This window comes from Anastrepha ludens, chromosome 6 (assembly GCF_028408465.1).
Source record: "Anastrepha ludens isolate Willacy chromosome 6, idAnaLude1.1, whole genome shotgun sequence".
Lineage (NCBI taxonomy): Eukaryota > Metazoa > Arthropoda > Insecta > Diptera > Tephritidae > Anastrepha > Anastrepha ludens.
The window spans coordinates 43,163,117-43,182,064 of NC_071502.1; the positions used below are offsets into that span (position 1 = coordinate 43,163,117).

The window sequence follows — 18,948 nt, forward strand, 5'->3', positions numbered from 1 at the left end:
CCATGGTTTTTTTTAATATATAACTTATCTAAAGCCGGCCATCATACTAATATAACGTATGTTAGGTCTGACAATTGCTGTGTAAAGCCAATATACGATAGATGGGGAAAGACCCCAACTTAGTCCTATCAGCTGTTTAGAGGAGTAGAGTAGTGCTATTGTCGCTCTTTTTACTCTATCTTCGACATTTGCCTTCCAACTTAGTTTTCTGTCTAGTGTTAGACCTAAGTTCCACCTAGAGTCGGGGGAGTTATGTTTGGAATTCTATGTTTCCTGGTAAATAGGATGAGTTCAGTTTTATTGGGATTGACGCTTAGCCCATTTGCTTTTGACCAGTTTTCAACCACATTTAGTAAATCTTGCATGACTTCACAAAGTGTATTGGGAAATTTCCCTCTTACTACCATTGCAACATCATCCGCATTGGTTACGACGTATTGTCCTCTCTCCTCCAGGCTCTTTAGCAAGAAGTTTATTGCCAGCACCCAGAGGAGAGGGGACAGCACACCGCCTTGAGGTGTTCCTCTACTAACTTTTTTCCTGATCTTTGAGGCCCCTAGGGTTGCTATCACAAATCTGCTCAAGAGCATGTTTTTGATGAACTCAACCAGAGCCCCGGAGATCCCGAAATCAGTCTGTGCCTTTATTATGGTATCCGGTAGGATGTTGTTAAACGCGCCCTCGATATCAAGGAAGGCTTCTGTAACAAGTGAGTTAAGTGCTAAGCTTATTAGGGTTGATGTTAGCCTTAATATGCTCTTCTATTAGTCTTTCTAATGTTTTTAGCAAAAAAGAGGATAGGCTAATTGGTCTAAAATCGTTGGGAGTTGTGTGAGAACTTTTTCCTGCTTTAGAAATAAAGACAACTTTTACTTCTTTCCATACTGATGGAACACTTTTAAGCTGCAGAGCAGCCTTGAATATAGCCGTTAACTACTCCATAATATAATTGAGTGAATGTTGTATTTGGGCCGGGAATAATCCATCTGGACCCGGTGATTTAAATGGTTTAAAGGTGTTCCCAGGGGGTGCCCAGGGTGTTTCAGTGATTAAATCTTCAATGTCAGAATTAGGTCTTTCTGTACTATTGTTGATTAATACGTTAGATGATTCGTTGCTGGGAAAGTGTGTGTCCGCCATCAACTTCAGAGTTTCGTCACTCGAGATAGTCCAACTCTTATCCGGTTTTTGGAGGTATCCGGAGGAATAGTGATTTTTTGTGAAAGGATTTTACGCAATCTAGAAGCCTCTGTGGTTCCCTCGATTTCTCCACAGAACGTTCTCCAACCAGACCTTTTCGTTTTCCTAACTTCTTTTTTATAAATCCTTTGTTTACTGTAATAGCAGTCCCCGTCTTTACACTCTCGTGTCGCTTTCGCTCTATTAAACTGTCTTCTGCTGACATTTCTTAATGTTGTCAGGGCGGTTTTTTCTTTCCCTTATACTTAATTATAGGGCAGGCCTTATTTAGCGCAGTTCTACAAACCTTCGTGGATTTGTACGTGTTCGTTCAGTGATTCTCTATTTTCAATAGTGATATTTTGCGAGTTAGGAAGTCTTTCATTAAGTTTCCGTTTATATATTTGCCAATTGGTCTTTTTCAAGTTCCTGCTGGCAGGCGGGGCCCGTGAACTGTTTCTCTCAAATCTTATTTCTATTATATAGCGCTGATCGGGGTAAGAGTTCGTTATTCCATACAAGTAATGGGGAAAAAATGCACAACAAATGTTTTAAAACTGTTTTCGACAAAGAGTGGATCCTACCTTTAAAGAATAGTTTATTGAACATCGCCTCTGCCAACAGCCCAATTTGTATCAGTGTTCCGTCGCTTGATAAAGCAGTCTCTCAGTGTATAGCAAATTAAATTTATAAATCGAATGTGGCTTCGATAGGTTTCAGTTGGTTAGCTGAAATACCTCAAAAACGAAGATTCGATTTATTTTCGAAAGGAGGAGGAATCTGCAAAACATCCCCTTCGGCATCTGATGCACCTCTTCAAGATATTTTTCAAATTTCATAGTTCTACAGTCGGAAAAAGTTGTTTCCTTCGACATGTAATACCTGATTTCCAAGTGCATTTTCAAAATCCAAAAGATGCTCAAAAAGAATTTACGTCTTCACAGGACATTTCTCAAACTATAGGTATATGGTACGAGTATTAATACCCCAGGAAAATCTTTGATATATTGAACGTGAATGCACGCTATTTTTTTTATTAAGTCTATGGTTACGGAACGTTGCAGACTAGAGCTACAAAATTAAGATAATGGGTATATTCAGAAACGCATTATAATGCGCAACGTACTTTTGCAGTGTTGACAATGCGTTCAGAAATGCAAATATGGCAGTACTGCAAATGCATCGCGTTCCAAAACGCCATTTTTGTATCAAACGTCACGCATTATTTGCAGGAAAATTTTTAATACTGACGCTGATTACGCTAATATGATGTCTGATGAAAGTGAGTATACAACTAATTTTTTTAGCTTTTAATGCAAAGATATATTAAATATACGTTAATAAAACAATATTTTATTACATTTTTCTTGATTTTAGCGATTATCTAAGTACATCGGAAGTAAAGTTGCTTCTCAGAGTCCGACTGAGCATGGAAAGTGAATTTGCTTCAGGGAGGAGGAAAAAGAGTGTTTTGTGGAATAAGGTGGCGGAAGAAATAAAAACAGTGAATAAAGATTTGAAAATAGACGGGCAAATCGCGCAGCGAAAATTTTCTAATTGTTTCAAAAAACGATTTTTTTGTTTTTTTTTTTTTGAAAATTGGAAAAGTAATGAATTGCAATCACAATAAATTAAAAAGCATTAGCGACTAGGAAAAAAAGATTTATTTTTGGGAATTTTTCGTGATCTTCTTTTTAGCTTTACACGTCTTTTTTTTTCTTAAATTTAGCAAAAAACTACCACTTTTTACTTCAAATATATCGTCAACAACTAAACTCAATAATACTTCCATTTTAGTGTAAAACGCGTTCATAAATGCAGCAAATCTTTTTGCAAATCGTCAACAAATCTATCAATTGCATCACTTGTCACATTGGCAGTGTTGCCAGCGCTGCAATTACTGCGCATTTATAATGCGTTTCTGAATATACCCAATATTTGTAGATAAGACTTAAAAGTGATCATACATTTCATTTTCAATTCGCTTTTTTTAGGCTTAAGGCCGGCGGGCCAATTAGATGTCCTAAATTCAGTAGTTTTCGCGAAGCGTTGTAGGATGAGAAAAAAAAACAATTAGCCAAATGAAGTTTTGGGGATAGTTTAATATATATTTGAACTAAAAAAAAAAATTTGTACAATCTCCAACAATATATTGTAAGCCGAGTTATCAATAGATTCCCAGAGCGCCTTGCCACTGAAGTATCCAACTTCTGTACAAGATACAACTTGCAATTTTCATCTGAAAACAAAAAACAAAAAAGATTATTAATTTTGATGTAATTATCTTCGATGTGAACTAAGAAAATTGGGAGAAACAAAAAAAGTGGTTTTTCAAGGAAAAAAAAAACTCTTCAACTGGGTAAAAAAGTCGCTTAAAAAAGTTTTTGGATGTTTTCTAGTTCACATAGAAGATAATTACATCAAAATTAATAATCTTTTTGTTTTTTTTTGTTTTCAGATGAAAATTGCAAGTTGTATCTTGTACAGAAGTTGGATACAGGCGCTCTGGGAGTCTATTGATAACTCGGCTTACAATATATTGTTGGAGATTGTACAAATTTTTTTTTTTTAGTTCAAATATATATTAAACTATCCCCAAAACTTCATTTGGCTAATTGTTTTTTTTCTCATCCTACAACGCTTCGCGAAAACTACTGAATTTAGGACATCTAATTGGCCCGTCGGCCTTAAAACATGACCGTTATATCTTACAGCCTGGGGTATACAATTTCACTTACTACTAGTGCAAACGTGCAATATAAACTAACAGTACAGAGCGGCAATGGAAGATTTAAAAGCGAGATGAAGATGAAAAAGCAAATAATATTTTTCTTTTTTCAGATTTTATTATACTCCAAAAGTATTCTAGGTGCATGAGAATTATTATTTATAACTATATTATTAAATTAACAGAGCCCTTAAAGCTTTGGCACACTACATACGCTTTAGTTGGTCCCCGATGAAAGGGATTGCTGCATTATTGCAATTCATTTGATAGACTACCGCTGGTAAATCGTTGCAGATAACTAATCAGCCATTTAAAATCCCTGAGCAGCTTAGGCACCACACATTTTCAAGGATTGTTATGTTCGGTTGAGCTGCCATTTGCGCGCATCGAATTAGTTTCGAGTTTTTTTTTGTGCTCCAAGGCATACAATTTGGGGGCAAATGTAATTTCTATTAATGTTTTCAAGAAAAGTGTGTCAGCTAAGTTATTTTCAATATTAAAGCACTATTAGTTTCGTCATGACATGCAATGATTTACATTTGTAAGTTTTTTCAATACATGAAAATGAATGTACGAGTATGTCACTGCAAGTTGCATGTCTATCTCCAGGTGGGTCACAATCATAAGACTTGGATGGATATATATATGCAAAATTATATATTAGTAGCACTACATATTGACAAATTATGACTGTCAAATATTTATTTTTTAATTTCAGTTATTTTTCCCTTCAAGGTGTTTTATAATCGAAAAAAATTTCGTGCATGTGTTGTGTGGAAAAATTGTGCAACACTATCGGAAAAAATTATAAAAAATCAACGAACATTTCGAGCCGCTTCAAATGTGCATTTTATTATACCAAATTTAATGGGCTATAAAACTTGGTACCAATATTTTTTTTAGACATTTTTATAAAAATAACTTAAATCTACTTAGCACTTTTTACAAGTCAAGAGGTGAATTACTGACTTCCAATGTACTATTTGAACTGTTTGTTAATCATTCATAGTCGTAGCTAATGAATCTACTTTATAAAATAGGATTGGCATCATTAAATTTGTATACCAAAGGCTCGGCGAGGCGGATTCTCATCCCCACTCTATGAATCGCAATTATAAATCCTCTGTTCAGAAGCATGGATATGTTGTGCCTTAAGATATCGCATATGCGAACGACCTTACCTAGGCCATAACCTTCCACGGACTCTGCGGGGCATATGTAAGAATGGCAAAGTTTGACAGGTGTTCCAAGGAGAATGGTCTGGTAGCTATTTATAGAGCAACATACCATATCTTATGGTTTCGCAAGTCGGTCGCTCACTAGAAATACTTGTTTTAGCAAAACCCACGCTCAAGCTTGGTAATCTATAATAAAGTTACGAAAACTCCCAGCTATAGAAACTGTAGAAAAGCAATGTAACCCAAGTAATGCGCCAATCCTGCTGAAAAGCAGTTCAAAAAGATCATACCGTTATATTATATTGAATACTTATTAATTTTTGACAATTGCGCTGAGGTGTCACGCCCTTTCTTCCATACAATATCACCACATACCATACATTATCGAATTTTTTTCCCTGGAAGGCTTGTTATCGTTAACACAAAAAATGCCAAAATTCAACGATATTTTACAGTCATTTGAAACTTGCACTTTGTTATACTAAAACTCAATGGGCTGTAAAACTGCATACCCAGAATAATTCTACAAATTATGTTTAAAAAGTTGAACGTTTTGATGAAATTTCGTACAAAGTTTGAAACTTTGCGTTGAATGATTTTTGTTTTAGTATGGACTATAGATATTTATAAAAAAAAAAATTGGGGCGTGTTTATAATTTTGCAATGAGGTGTATAGGTGAAGAAATCGTTGGGGTACGAATTAATAGTGTGTATAGCCAAGTTCCTTTCAAGTTATTCTCCTCCATCACGATCAACTCGGAAACTGTAATGAACTGTCGGCGACAAGAGCAGAGTACTTAACTTTCTAGTACGAGTATAGGCGTCAGAGGTAGACCAATACACCGGGAAACGAGGGTGCAGACGAGCTTAGAATGATTGGGGAATTTTTTCAGAATTAAGTAAGTACGAGATGGGAGCATGCCGGTATCCGAAACACAGTCAAAGTCGTCTAATCTGAGTAGAAAATGCGGAGATCGCAATACTTGTATGCTTAGAAGGAAATAACTAGAATTGGAGCCCTTTGTAAGGGACTATGGTAGAAGTTGTTACGACGAGATGAAAAGAGCTAAAAACCCTCAAACATTAAACCTAGGATTGCCCTGCGTTTTGTAAGATAATGTAACTTTTTAGGTACAAAATAATTTAAGAGAGGACAGCGGCATAATGGAAAACGCGGTTCGTTAATTCCATGGACTGATTACTTGCTAAGTAGGGATTTTGGATCTATGTGCTTAACTGTAGCCTTTTATGTGCTCAAATTATTCGCAGTCGCTTCATCCTAAGCTGCTCAGCACTTTTTAAAGCAAAGAGCAAAACCCGCTAAAGTCAATCTTGAGTTGCTTGGTAAAAAGTCTACATGCATACTTTATAGATCTATTCTCTATAGCTTATTTGCATACCTACATATGTACATACGAGTATATCGTATAGTTTTATAAATACATACATTTATTTGCAAATTATTTAAATATTTTATTAATTAATAAATATTATATCTTATCCTCAGGCGAAATGGATGACCTAATAGAGAAACTAAAGTCGACTTCGGTGAGTCCAACAAACACCACCGATAGTGACAGCAATGCCAACACCAACAGCTTACTCAGCCAAATATCCGCTACAAAAGATCCAAAATTGTTTGACAAACATGAGTTGGCTGATCTTTTCATGGCTTTGGCACAATCAGAGGAATTGAATATCCGTAAGGAGGCTGCCAAATGCATTGCCGAAATCACAAAATCCGAAGTGCAACGCAAAAAATTCACAAAACGCGATATTATTGAAGTGTTTTTGAATTGTCTGCGTGATTTACCGGCCGGTGAGAATATGGAACTGCCCATACAAATTTGTCGAGCGCTCGGTAATATTTGTTACTTGAACGATGAGGCGCGTGACATCATTCTGGATTTGCACGGTGATGAAGTACTGCTGCGACTACTCGACATAACGGAAATTGGTGACACTGAGAATGCGTTGCAATTCATTAAAGTACGTGGTGGTCTACTTTCTAATTATTTACTCGGTGGCGAGGGCTTAGCTAAACGCGCTATGGATTTACAAATAATGCAGAAATTACAACAGATCATAACCGTCGGTGTGGCTAATGTTGAGGAACATGAAGATTTGTTGTTGAATACTTTGCCTTTGCTGAGCATACTCACCGAGAATGTGGCCGATTTAAATTTCGATGCGAATCTTAATATTCAGTTATCGCATATTTTGGCTGCCTCCACAAATCCCGATCTAGCGGAAATGTGCCTTGAACTTTTGCATTATCAGGCGGAGAATGATGATGTGAAATTGCTATTGGCAAAAGATGGACTCTGCGAGACGATCTACAATCTGCTTGAGAAATATAAGACTTTGGCGAGTACTAGCGAGGCGCGTGCACTAATGAAGTTGGCATGCGAATTGATTGTGTTGATACTCACAGGAGGTAAGCGGTGAATCAATTATAATAAACAGGATGGTCTCATATAGCGTATGGAATCACACATTTAGTTTAGTATAGCTAACATTTACAAAATGCGTCACTTTTAGCCTGAATAAAGTTGGAAAATATTAAAAGCATTCGACAATCGAATAATCAGCCGAAGCGGTGATGCCAATTGGTGGCAGCCTAGAAACTACGATGACTCCATTCTACTTTCTTCTACTACTATCCGTTTTTTGTGGCGCCTTTAAACATAAATGTTACGCCAACCATCCATTCAAGCGTTGAAATGTGAAATCGATATTGCCATCGGTTAGATAAGCGTTGTGGTTTAATACCCTCAAAATCTTTCAAAGCTGCCAAATTTGATTGTGTATATAATGGAATTTCTCTTTTTTTCGAAGTTTTTTCCAAATTTAATTGTGTACATAATAGCATTTCTCTTATTTTTTTGAAAATGCTGTTATATTTTTAAGGGGTTAGGGGTAGTCAGAAGCCCGAAAAAATGATGATTATCAAATAATTATCAATAATTTTTTCTTACTACCAGTTCAAAAAACATAGTTTTGAGAAAAACGCATTTAAAGTTTTGCTATCGACTTATGTAGAGTTATACGAATTATTTAATTACTTACACTGTGTCATCTATTCCTGGGCCAAATAATAGTTGTTCAGCCGTCATAGCAGCTTCCAAAATATCGATTTGCTGTTGCCTACGTAGCATTCTATATTAAGCTATACTTATACATACAGTAGGTTCTGTTTTTATGCGGCTTTTTTTATGCGGTTTTGAAATAGTGCGGTTTTTTTTTAATTACAAAATGCATGTCGACCTATCGGGAATTGTACATATAAACAAGATTCTAAACCAGCTAAGCAAAAACTCATCACAGATTACATCAGAAATGCTAACCCTACAAGTATGGAACCGCCTGCATAACTATCTAGATCAGACGAGTACATTTCCTCAAGTGACGAAAGTGATTTTACGCCAAATCCTAAACGAACGCGCAACATGTGGGTATTGTCTGATTCTATTTCTGACTTAAATTTATTTTTCAATTCTGCCGTTTCTTAAATAAAGATATAATTTTCAAAAATACAATATTTTGTTTGTGCGATTTTATTTAATTATTTCAGATTCATGCGGTCTATGGAACGTATCTATAGTAATAATATGGGACTAGTGCCCTTTTTTATGCGATTTTATTACATTATTTCAGATTTATGCGGTTTTAGCACTTTGAAACGTATCCATAGTTTTACTATAGAACTAGTAGCTTGTTTTATGCTGTTTTTTTTTTATGCTGTTTCTTGCGGAACGTATCTACCGCATAAAAACAGAACCTACTGTATATACTCGTACATCAACTAGCTACTTGCTCTTGAACGCTCCGGAGCGTCCGACCGCCCTTTGTTAATTGCTGAATAACTCGAAAAGTATTTGTGGGACTCACTTAAATTTTCACACAATATTTTTAAGATATTATACTTTAAGAAAATGCAAAAAACAAAATTTTGACTACCCCTAACCTCTTAAATTATATTATATTAGGCTTAGAGACGAGATTGAGCAAGTCACCAAGTCTTCTAGGTTAAATTCCATAGACCCCTGGGTATCCTAAGCAATTTTTTTGGCGTCGTAAGGCTGTATAGGTAAATGACTCTTTTAGAAAGTAGCTGACATTTTTTTATGTATTGATATAAGGTGGCCTTCGTAGTCGAATGTGTTGGTGCGTAACTATTATTCGCTCTTGCCCAGGTTCGTAACCCCAGGCATGAAACACCAAATGATAGAAAACGTTTTTTCCGCTCCTCCCTCGGCAGGCAACGGCAAACCTCCGAGTGTATTTCTACCATGAAAAAGCTTCAAAAAACCACCTGCCATTCGGAGGCGACATAAAACTGTAGGTCCCTCCATACGGCAAATACACACTATCAATAGGAGCTCGACTAAACACGCAATAAAGGATGTATATAAATACGATATATAATACAAGGTGGCACAAAATTAATCACCCTATCGGAAGATGTATAACTTTTGCAAATGGCGTCGTACAACACTTGTGAACCAGACAGCTACAGTATACAAACAGACAAGGTCAAAATAAAGATTTCCATCATTCAAAATATTTTTTTTATTTACTAAAAAAGTTATTCGAAAACAAAATTGGATGATTAATTTTGTGCCATCTTGTATATATACATATAATTTTAATATAATATTATATATTCATAGCCTATTCATATTACTTTTTGTGTCACAGTGTAACTAGAGATAATCAGAAATCGTTAATATGAATTTGAGATCATTAACATTATCAATAAACAATTTGTTTTTCGTTTATGCGCAGATGAATCAATGCATTATCTTTACTCCACACCGCTTCTGAAGAGTATGGAGGATTGGCTCGACTCACAGGATATCGATCTTCTCACCACCGGAGTGCTTGCTTTGGGCAATTTCGCACGTACCGACAGCCACTGCATTTACATGGTAGAAAATAAAGTAATGAACAAATTGCTCGATGTGTTGGCCAAGAATAATGGCGTCAAAGATGACGTGCGTCTGCAGCATGCACTTCTGAGTGCACTACGAAATCTTGTCATACCAAAACCAAACAAAAACGCTGTCATACAAGCTGGACTTGTTGAAACTATACTGCCGATGTTGGAGATACATCAACCACCAGTAGTTTTCAAGCTGTTGGGTACATTGCGCATGACAGTAGACGGTCAAGGTATGGATGCATTTTAAACAATAATACGCTGCGTTAATAACTCTTGTACAGGGGCCTACTACAAGTTTTAACAAATTATTTGTTTCTTATTAAATTCTAGTATTTTTTTATGAAAATATAGTCCATCCTACTACAAAATCCATATAAAGGGTGGTCAGATTGGAGGTACTGCTTCCAATAGGGTTTTTTTTTCACAGATCACGAGTGAGTGATGTCAATCTAAATACATAATTTTTGTCGGTATTCATTGACATTTTATCATGGAAAGTCTTTGGCCTCAACAACGTTTGCAAATTGTACAATTGTATTATGAAAATCGACGCTAAGTGAAAAGTGTTGATCGTGCGCTCAGGCCAACTTATAATGTCCAGCTATGAGAGCCATGTTTGGCTTAATGGCGCGCCATGATAAACGACTTTTTGATGCGGGAAATTGAAGCATTTGGCTCCAACAAGACGGCGGACGGCGCTACCTGCCATACAGCCCGCGAAACAATAGATTTACTGCGTCGTCGTTTTGGTGAACGATTTATCTCTCGTTTCGGACCAGTGGATTGGCCACCAAAATCGTGTGATATCACACCTTTATACTTTTATTTGTGGGGATATATTTATGGCTAAACCAACTTCGAATGAGGCATTGGAAGCCAACATTACTAAAGTAATTCACGAGATGCGGACCGAAATTATCCAGCGAGTCATTCAAAATTGGTGTTTATGAATGCCCTATTTACTTCGCAGTTGCGGCCAACATTTTAAAGGAATTATCTTTAAAAAATAAATGTCATGAAGGGTTCTACACAAAAATTGTAAAGATTGGCCAATCAAATTGAATTTTCGTTTTTTATTTCAATTTCAAATCCGATGCCTCTAAACTGATCGCCTTTTAGATAGAAGTAAAAAAAAAAAAAACTAATTAAAAAAAAAATGCAACACATTTTAATCAAATTTTCAGACTTTTTGATCAAATTTTTTAGAAAAATTTCAAGTACGCTATTTCATAGACCATTGAATTTTGATTTGAAGTGGCTCAAAAATCGCGTTGATTTTAGAGAATTTTTTTTTGTTGACGTTGTTGAGTATTTTTTTCTATAAAAAATTATTTTGAGCATTCGTTTACTGTAATACAAGGCGTATTTATTAAAGGTGGTGGCACTAGACCAACAACAATATTTTGTACATTTAATTGTCACGGCAAAGTATAGGAAAAGTAGAAAACTAAATATTAATTCGCCTTGTTTTATTCTGTGCTGACAGCCATATGGACACAGCGAAAGAAAAAAAAACAAATCAGCTGATTTACTAACATCACCTTTAATAGGTATAATATATTTCATAAAAAATTATTAAAAGTAAATAAGAAACAAATAAATTGTCAAAAATTGTCAATAAGTCCCTGTGTATAGTAAATTAAAATTCGTACTCTTAGTTCATATGCTTTTATACAAATTTTTTGTTTTTGTATTTTATTTATAGAAAAACTCGCCTTGGAACTGCTGCGCAATAAGACGCTTATTGAGCAACTAGTGCACTGGAGCAAATCTTCGGATTATGCTGGTGTCACAGGCGAATCGCTACGGCTAATGGCTTGGCTTATCAAACATGCCTACTTGGGTAGAATTGCCTACGCGCTGCCACGCAAGGGTGACGCACCTGTTGAACAATTCGCTGACAAACTGCCACCGGAGGACTACGATCGCAGCAGCTTAAAGGCGTTTATTGCCAATGAGGGCACCGTTGAGGCTATGATCAACATGTTGACATCACAACATTTAGTCATGCAGAATGAAGCGCTAATTGCCTTATGTATACTGTGTGTGGTCTATTTGACGAATAGCAGTGCTGCTAAAGAGGATGGTGTTGACTTGGAAGAGAGCTACATCAAATACGAAGTTGGCAAAAAATTAGCTGAGCTAATACGCAAATCATCAGATACAATGACTAAGGAGATTGTGGAAAATCTGCAAAATTTCAATAATCTGCTGCGCACATCTGGCAAGTTAGTGACGCATCTAGAGGAAAACAATATCAATGAATTGCTGAAGTCCATACCGATACTAACCGAGTACTGCACACTCTAAAAGGATGCACACTGCATGCAGGCGAATACAGTCGGGGGAGGTGGGATTGTCAGTTAGGGAACTGGCGAAACATATTTTGATAGAAGGCTTAAAATACGGATGCGGGGCGATGGCGAGATAAATTTTTACTTAGGGAAAAGTGTTGGCAAATGCACATTGTTGAAATTGTTGAAAAAGGGGGGAAATTAATATACATATAATACATTTGATTATTTCCATTTACTTTAAAACACACAAATATACATAATAAAATTTAAAGATACTTCGGCACTAAGCAGAAAGTAACCACGTGAGGAAGGTTGTGAGTGCGGAAAGCGAAGAAGGTTACGAAGGCAGCGATCGATTACGCATTTTAACATTTTACGCATATTTTTTAGTGTTGTGACCATTTACTTGCATGCATATATACTCACAAAACTATTTATATTCATAAAAATAATTAGTGCAATTTAATAACAGATTTCAATAACATACACTAGTTTTGACAAACGGCGTATTGCAGGAGTTACATAAATAATGGCTTTCCTTTGACAATCAAGAAAGGCTGGAATTTGTACACGATGGTTGATAGGTGGGAAGGCGTTGCAGTCGTCTTTTATTAAAAATTATAGAAATTTTCTAAACGATGTTTTTTATGCGGTTAATAAAAACGTTTTTCTAATAGCGGTCGCCCCTCGGCAGGCAATGGCAAACCTCCGAGTGTATTTCTGCCATGAAAAAGCCCCTCATAAAAATATCTGCCGTTCGGAGTCGGCTTGAAACTGTAGGTCCCTCCATTTGTGGAACAACATCAACACGCACACCACAAATAGGAGGAGAAGCTCGGCCAAGCACCTAACAGAAGTGTACGCGCCAATTATTTTTTGTTTTTTTATAGTGGTAATTAAAAAACGCAAGGAAAGTTCTCATCTATCTAGTTTTTGAATAATTTGAAAGTCCTCTTGAAAAACGAAATTTCTGCTTAAAACGAAACAATTTACAAGCGAATGCCGGGATCTCATAGGTCAAATGCAGAGTTAGAACCTGGAAATACATGGGTACTTCAAAACTCAAAATATACTGTATCCCGTAATTAGATGATTTCTTCAAAAAGCCTAACACAAATTTTAATATTTTCCTCATCGAAGCCCAAACACTGCTATACCCTTTTTTATACAATGGGAGGAAACCAATTGTTGTTGTAGCAGTATAAATATTCCCCATACATACATACGGGGAATGCTGCTGGAGTGACAGTCCTTGGCCGGATATAAATCCGGGTCGTTTCGGTAACGTCGAACTGACTGTCGTGGAAACGGGTAGGAAACCAGTCGTTGAACATGGTTCTATATCAGTTGTTATTCTTGCTGTAACTGCATAAAACAACCCACAGAAAATTTTAGAAGAATGCTGCTTGAAGAGCCGCCCTTGGCAAGGTATAAATTCGGGTCGTTTCGGCCACCCCAATGTTGCTCCAAATTTTTCTTAAAGTGACCAAACCAAACTAAATTAGAATAACAATCCCTTTTCGGCAAAACTAATTTCTATGTTGATCGGGTGCAAGTATTCCCATTATGAAATTAAATACCCGAACACATGCATAATACTGAATAGAAAGCCGGTATTTACAGACAGATTTTTCAAGAGACATTCACGGAGAATCCCTCACCACCTTTATGAACTCTCGCTCACCGTTTGCCCAACGGAGTCCAACAATCACACATCGCAATCGACGTGCTGCCGCTACGTCGTTACACCCTAGTTGTTCTGGTTTGTTGCATAGTTGCAGGTTGAACTCCTACTTATCCAGAATTGGCCCCGACATACTCTACATTCATAGGTCCAACATGTTAAGCTAGCAAACGTGATACCCACTCCCTCTTCACATGCACCCACTCAATTAATACTGGTTTCCCTCTGGTCTCAGCCTGTCGAAACAGCCGGTATCTGCCCGGAGGTGGCATGCATTATACATTTAATAGCTTTCATTTCCAGGAGAAAAAATCTACTATGATACTATTTAAAACAAAGTCTCACAAATACTATGATACTATTCTGGTTTTATTGGCGACATATCTAACTTAATTGAGTTATGATAAAGGAGAAGTCAATTTTCCGGTAACTTAATTCGCTTCATTTACCAAAAATAATGTACAAATTTCACCTATTCTGGTTGTCGAAGCTGAACTGTTCTTTATTATTGTCAAAATTTGCACAAAAACCCTTTCACTTTTTTTACTAATGCATAGAAACCATTTATTACAGTTTATTACGTCTACACTCAGGTGGCTCAGAAATAAAGTCACCTGCACTCCCACAAATTACTTTAAACAATAAACAATATATTGTGAGTTTTATTTAATATATACAAGTATACACTTACATAAGGATATTTAAAAGTTTAATGTCGCACATTAGTTTGTAAGTAGGAAGTATGGATCTAATAATGTTGAGAAGTCGTAGTGTAGTTGCACATGCACTAGAACAACGATTTGCAGTCAGACTTGTAGTTTTTAGTAATAATATTTACAATATACATATATATACATACATACACATAAAATATTTAACAGTTGAAAAGTAATTTAGCAAGGAAAAGGTATCATGCAATTCCAGACCTCAATCAGCAATACACTTTTTTCACAGTAGACAGTTTTATTACTACAGAGTTCATAGGCGGGCCTCTAAATACATTTTCTTAAGCAAAATTTTAAAAGTATAAATGGTTGGTAAATATTTAAACCGCAAATTGTTGCGTAAACATTTAAGGACACTGAAAATTTAAAATGTTTTTCGCCTACTAAATAATTCCAATAATTCATACAAAAAATGTATACATACTAAATAAATTTCTTAATATTTATAAGATAAACTTCTAATTTAAAATTTTACAACCTATTGATTGAAGCTATTTCAAGTTAGTCTTTTGAATAGTTGCATTTTTCTTAAAGAACCCTACTTAAAATATTGTATTAAAAATATCCAAATTTTCATTCAATGTAATAAGTTATAATTTTTGTTTGTTTGTTTGCTAAAATCTATTTTTATTTGGGTAATTTTAAAACGCACACATACATATATATTTAGTAATTTCAAAAGTATTAATTATTTATTGTAATATAAATGTTTATAAAAGCACGAAATGTAAGGCACATAAATTGCGATAAACTACATAACCTCACTTTAAACGCTTTCATAAAATGGAAACTTTTTGAAATAATTAAAAGGGCTAAAATCGATAAAACAATCGTTACTAAAGAAATATTAAAGCGTGCACCGTTACATACTTACATTCATATATACAAAATCTTAAAAGTAAAATAAAATGGAAGTAGCAAAGTAGTAAATAAAAATAAAACAAGTAGCAGCTGTGAAACACTAAACTCCAATTTGAAAACAATCAGCACAGCAGCAAGCAGAGGTTGGTTAAAAATTTTAAAAACCAATTTTAAAATTGCACCATTTCTATTATTTAATGCTTTGATTATAAAAATATGTAACTGGGAATACATACACACGCATGCATATATAAACGTGTATGTATATTTCATTATGGTACATTAAGAAATAGTTATAAAAGAATGTATTAAAGCCAGTTAAAAGCATTTATATATAGAAATTATGAATATATATACAAACAATTAAATTCTTTTTTGGATAAAGAAAAATATTCCAGAACACGCAAATAATATGCAATTCAAATAAAATTTGAAAATATTAAAAATTATTAATTTTAAGTGAAGAAGTAAAATTGCATTCAAGAAATAAATTTAGATTAAGCAATACAATTTTGTTGAAACTGCTCTAACACCACAATAAATCACCATGAAATTCAAAAATCTATAAATCGATAATGATAAAATGGAGTTTCTTTACCGGTACATTTTTTTGAGTACCAACTGCCATCACATTTCGTTGACCGATCTCACATGCAGACGACTGGTCGACAAAACCGTCCGACCTTGAGATTTTAGTTCACTGCTTGCCTTCATTTCAGTTCTCCACAAAATCAAATCATTTACAGGTTACAGGATCTCGATCGCAGCACTCATATTCAAGCAAGCAATATTATCGAAAAAAAATTCGAAACGCACCGAGCAAGACAAATCTATTAATAATAATTAATCTATTATTATTAATGAATTCGCCTTGGTATCGAGTGACTAGATTGTCGCACTCAATACGAAGCAAATTTAAATTTTTTCGTCCACTACAAATGACTGTGGTATCACAATGTATCGGCAACCGTCTATGTAAGTGAGTTGGATTAAATACCGACATCCACTTTTACCTATCGACTACAAATGACATCTATGAAATAACAAATCAACACAAAATACAAATATTTGTATTGAAATCGAATGTTTGTAGTCAAAGTCGTGTTACATAAGGTCTGTTCATGTGAAAATTATTCCGTAACTTACCAGTAACTTCATTTCGGAGAATTCTCTCTCAAAGAGAAAATTTTCAAAAAAAGTGCATGAACGCAAAACCAGTAATAATTTGCAAGTTTTACGAACAGCTGATAAAATTGTTGGCAGAAGAATTTTTTCAGTTGAGGTACCTCGTATTAAATTAAAAAAAAGAAAATAAAGCAAATAAAATGCAAAATAACGAGCTTCTATATAACATGATTTTATTTTCTCCACAATAATTTGTTCCATTTCTCAGATGAAGAACATTCCATTAGCAATTGCATTTCGCAAATTTTTATTCGAGTTTATTTTTACTTTGCGCTCAGCTGTTTTTCTCATTTGCAAATTCTTATATGTAAAAATTTATCGAATAAAAACTTGCAACTTCCCCTCAAAATAAAATGTCTTTTTGCTCTCTCACTTTGCAAGTTTTTTGCGTATATGAACACCAAAACGTGATAATTTGTAACAAACTATTTGCTTCATGAACAGACCTACATATTCATATACAAAATAATGAAATTGATAAAAGCAATCCCATAGCTTTGCCGGAGACAACGTATGAAAATTAAATTTTTTCCATTATAATCAGACTAATTTCTACTGCATATGTACATACATAATTTTACCATATATGTATATTTTATTTACAGCTTCAGGAAAGGGCTCAGACTTTCTAAAACTCTCTTTGGCTTCGCATTGGCAGAATTGAAATTTTAAGCGCATTTATCAACCCCAGTGGCACCCAAATGCTCCATCTACCGGCAACGTTGCCCACCTTGGCCAGTGGCAGCTACGAGCACTTAGTTGAAAGTATGCTAAAGCACAAATACCAAATAGTTGATATCCATTACTGGTGGAGCGACTGCATTAGAGCGCAGCAGGAGTTGCAGCAGTTATGCTCTGATCAGAATCAGAAAATTTTTTATTGTTTCTGCAGCATGTACTCGATCATCAATTTTTTTGCCTAATATTTATTTTGTTAAAATTTTCCCCCGAAATATTGTATAGGGTTTTCCAATAACAGGTGTTATCTATCGCTATCGAGAGATGATTAACAAGTTTTTATGGCCGGAATTGCATGGTATTGATTTGGACAACGTTTAATTTCAACAAGACGGCGCTACGTGCCACACAAGCAACGAAACCATTGATCGTTTACGGGAAAAGCTTCCAGACAGGGTTATCTCTCGAAGAGGTGATCACAATTGGCCACCGAGATCTTGTGATTTAACGTCTTGTGACTTTTTTCTTTGGAACCACGAGAAAGAGAAGGTCTACGCCAACAGTCCAGGGTCGCTTCAAGACCTCAAAGATGGAATTCGTGAGGCTATCGAGGACATAGGGCAGCCACTTTTATGAAAAGCATATTGTCCTGTAAGCGTGGTCGTGGTGGCCATTTGCGTGATGTTATTTTCCACTATTAACGGCATACCTTCCTCTTAATAATGAAATAAACATCCGATCATTTATATTAAAATAAAAATAGCTTTTTCTTTGAATATCAAAAAAACACGTCTGATTGGAAAACCTTTTATTTAAAAAGAAAAACACCAAAATGAAGAAGTTTTTTCTAAAGCGGCCGCCTCTCGGCAGGCAATAGCAAAAAGTTCCGTTTAAAAAATATCTGCCGTTCAGAGTGGGCTTCAAACAGTAGGTCTCTCCATTTGCGTAACAACATCATGACGCACGCCACCAATAATCCAAAAAGACACTGCAAGTTAACACATAAATGATTGGTAAGAAAGGATTTTGCAATGAACCTTGACGGCAATTTTTTGTTGTGCTAGCTAAAAATAAACTAAAAATTATGTTTGGAATGCTATTGTAGAGGCGGTATTTCGTCGGATTCAAGTGTCGTCCCTGCAACGTACATAAATCCTATAATGGGGGAAAACATCACGTTATCCGAATCTCATACTCAGCTCTGGGTAGATTAACTTACATCCTACTATTCCAATTAGTCTTACAGATAAATTTGTGTTTTTAATTAAGTACTTTTCAATCAATTTTTAATTTGAAGTTTTGCTCAAATTTTAAAGAAGTAATCACTATTCACTACTCCACGCCAGATGTCGCCATCAAACAATTTGGGACACATTGTTGAAACATAAATATTTTACTATGAAATCCATATATTTTTTACAGAAAATTATCTACCAGATTTGATGTAGGGTATAGTTTAATTATATACTATTTATATTCGTTTATGGG

At 35.2% G+C, this 18,948-nt stretch overlaps 1 protein-coding gene and 1 long non-coding RNA gene across 2 annotated transcripts in view; one reads left to right on the forward strand and one right to left on the reverse strand.

Annotated features, from left to right (window-relative positions):
- LOC128868895 (GTPase-GDP dissociation stimulator vimar) overlaps positions 1-16,166 on the forward strand; it is a 53,923-nt gene extending 37,757 nt beyond the window's left edge. The window contains exons 2-4 of the mRNA XM_054111468.1: positions 6,593-7,522; positions 9,874-10,260; positions 11,736-16,166. Coding sequence (XP_053967443.1) covers positions 6,593-7,522; positions 9,874-10,260; positions 11,736-12,340 — 1,922 coding nt within the window. The 3' untranslated portion in view covers positions 12,341-16,166. The remainder of the gene's footprint in view (positions 1-6,592; positions 7,523-9,873; positions 10,261-11,735) is intronic.
- A 2,085-nt stretch (positions 16,167-18,251) lies between these two features.
- LOC128868232 (uncharacterized) lies at positions 18,252-18,773 on the reverse strand. The gene is made up of 2 exons (XR_008455085.1): positions 18,680-18,773; positions 18,252-18,615 (listed from the first exon to the last, which is right to left on the reverse strand). It is a non-coding gene; the product is annotated as an uncharacterized LOC128868232 (long non-coding RNA).
- Between the last annotated feature and the right edge of the window lie 175 nt (positions 18,774-18,948).